The following is a 2,964-nucleotide window of genomic DNA, read 5'->3' on the forward strand; positions in this document are numbered from 1 at the left end:
ATAACAGACAACAATCCTTTTTCCTGTTCATTAATACAATCTCCGTAGCCACTGATAAAATAAATTGAGGTGTTTACCCTAACCCTAACCCTAACCCTTCCACCTGCTATAAATTGTAAATAATCTATTTAAAACTATTTTTAAAAAAAACAGATTTTTATCTTTATTTGAGAATCACATTAAGATTATTACAGTAAACTGAAACTGAAACTGTTCCCTCTCTGTCCACCGGGGGCGCTGTGGCGCTGTGGCGACACGATCATCAGCATTCAACTGTCGGCGCTGTCTGTGATGTGAACAGTCAAACCATAATGGCGACTGCTGGGACAGCAGACTCGGGATCGACAGCCCCGACAGGTATGTGGATGTGAAATGTTCCTCCTTTCTTTTCCTAAAACGAGCACACAGACAGAACCGTGTAACATTTTGTAGCGACGGAAACGGTGTGATTCGGTGTCGGTGGCTCGGTCCAGCCCCGGTTAGCCAGTTAGCTAGTTAGCATCGAGGCTTTCAGCCTAACAAATGAACCAAGCAGTGGCTAGTTTATTTAGCTGCCTGCTTGATAAAACCTTAACCTAGTTGGTGTTTTTGTTCAGCAAACGAAGCTCAAGTTAGCGAGCCACCGGTATTTATACCGATATATCTATTGGGAGGAATAGCATGTGAATAAAGAAAGAAAGCCCAGGACCACGTTGGCTCAAGTGGAGTGTTTTGTTATCAAGCCGGTGATTTTGTCAACGTTGGCACCGTGTTTAATGCTCATGAGTTAACTGGACGCAGGAGGACGTATGTGAGGTTGAATAAATATCGTTCTGTTGTTCAGTAAATGAATGGGACGTACTTAGTGGGTGATCTTTGAATTGAGTGTCCATCTATGGGGAACTGCTGTGTTATCCCACAGCCTCCCCTTCCCCGTTACACCCCTCCTCTTCCTCTCTGTCTGTATGGCTGTCCTTTTTTTAGGTTTGTGGTAAAGTTGGCAAGCAAATTCACTTTCCATTTGGTGCCTTCAACACTAACCCCCTCTATCAGTAACTCTCAGTTGAGTGTGATATATTATCAAAGCAAATATTGCTCTTACTGATTTCCTATATCCTTTGAGCCAATGGCACAGTGTTGCCATGCTCCTCTTGTTAATGAACAGACTCGTTCATTGTGCTGTTCAGCTGCTGAGAGGTTGTTCAGGGCAGATACAGATGGGGTTTCTTATTTTCAGAGGACAGGGCAGATGATGGGAATCTTTCTAATCCATTTAGCTGTGCGTCACTTATTAGCCTGCCTGTGTATCCAGGAGTTGCTCTTCCCTTGGTAGCCACCCAGGCTGAATCAGTGAATAAAAATAGTGGCTTCAGAGCACTCTTGTGGCTCCCACATGGCCGAGAGCCCGAGACTGTACAAATACAAGATACAGCATTCTGTCAAACACTCACATTTGAGTGACGGTAACATAATGTGGTATCCGTATCAGCCCTTATTGGCCTTGTTTCCTAATCGGGGCAAGAACCAGTATATTTATGGAGTCTTCATAGGCAGAAAATGATGTTAGGAGAGTGTGTGTGTCCCATATTATTGCCTTGTGCAGGCTGCGGGGCAAGTCTGGCAGGGAGTTGTTTAGTATACAGAGAAGAACAGATGGTTTGCCTATTGTTGTAAGGCCGGTCACCGACAAGCTTAAGTCATTGTTAAGTAATTGGGTTGGGTAATTCCTACCCTGAATCTGTCGCTCAGTGTGTGTGTTGTTATCTAGTTGTACACTGACTTTTGAGAAAAAATTGCAATGTGATGAAATTAAGACCGCAGTTAATGGTTATTTCATTACCAATTAATGCCAGAAAGAATGATAAAACATGGCCCATTACAGTTTTCTACAGACCAAAGCTGTCTTCGCTTGTTTTATCTGACCATCAGCCCGAAACACAAAGAAATTGCTAACTATCATTCATGATCAAATAAAACCAGCAAATTCTCAGATTTAAGAAGCTGAAACAGAAAATGTTTGCCAGCTTTGCTTAAAAAAATCACTTAAATTATTAGCGAATAATCAAAATAGTTGCTGATTAATTTTCTGGTTGAATTGATTAACTGACTAATCATTTCGCCTCGAGACAAAACCCCTTATCTCTTCCCTATATACACTGACCATGTCCTGCTCCACAGATATTAGGACTCAGTTCTGGAGGAGAGCGTTACAGCGAGGTACTCGCATGGGTGTGCGTGAGTGTCTCTGTGTGCGTGAGCAGAAGCTGCATGAGTAGTGATGATATAGTGTGTTTTACATAATGAGAGGGAACGTGGGCAGAACGACGCTCACGGTTTCCCGGAGGATTGCCGTGTGTCCCTGTTAACTGAGGAGATGTGCATGCTATTCAGTGATTCTGCCGTCTTATTAACACTCCCAGTGTCCACTTACTGTGAATCCACTGGGTGTCGATGGGTTTTCACACACACACTGTTACTACAGGTGTATAATCCTCCCAGCATCCCTTTTGTATATATTGACCTGTGGCAGTGCAGCATTGAAGTAGATGTTGCCATTGGTTACAGGCTAGAGGTGCTCGCAGAGTGGGCGAGATTGTAGGTTTAAACAGCAAGTTTATGTAAGGACACAGGAAATCATGTTGAGTAAGTATGTCTTTTACTTCAGCTGTGTGCCTTTCCCTGTGTGCTGTCGTTGTTATCGTGCTCACCCGGGAGGATCGATCCATGTGCCTGGGTCACGTAGTACAATTTCACTTCTTATCTTTGGTTATCGAGCCAGTTCGTTTTGCACATATCCTGAGGTATCTGCTTGGTGCTGTCTCAAACTTTAAATATGCATTTTACCTCCAAGACACTGCTGGTCTGTTGGGTTTGGCTAAATTTAACAAGCATTATGTAGTCCTAATAAAGAATTTGCATTAAAATGAAAGGGATAAGCCAACTTTCTGTGAGTCAGAAGTAGGCTGTTACAGCAAGAGCTAGAAA

General features: G+C 43.0%; 1 protein-coding gene across 2 annotated transcripts in view; it reads left to right on the plus strand.

The window, feature by feature from the left end:
- The first annotated feature begins 269 nt into the window (after positions 1 to 269).
- Positions 270 to 2,964, plus strand: part of LOC118335470 (phosphatidylinositol 4-phosphate 5-kinase type-1 alpha-like) — a 12,721-nt gene continuing 10,026 nt past the window's right edge. The window contains exons 1-2 of one of the 2 annotated variants that reach the window (XM_035671760.1): positions 273 to 357; positions 2,158 to 2,196. In XM_035671760.1, coding sequence (XP_035527653.1) covers positions 312 to 357; positions 2,158 to 2,196 — 85 coding nt within the window. In that variant the 5' untranslated portion in view covers positions 273 to 311. Of the gene's footprint in view, positions 358 to 2,157; positions 2,197 to 2,964 lie in introns of both variants that reach the window. The other variant, XM_035671761.1, reaches the window with a different exon arrangement.

The sequence above is a fragment of the Morone saxatilis genome, unplaced genomic scaffold (genome assembly GCF_004916995.1).
Source record: "Morone saxatilis isolate NCDOM2014 unplaced genomic scaffold, NCSU_SB_2.0 Contig24, whole genome shotgun sequence".
Lineage (NCBI taxonomy): Eukaryota > Metazoa > Chordata > Actinopteri > Moronidae > Morone > Morone saxatilis.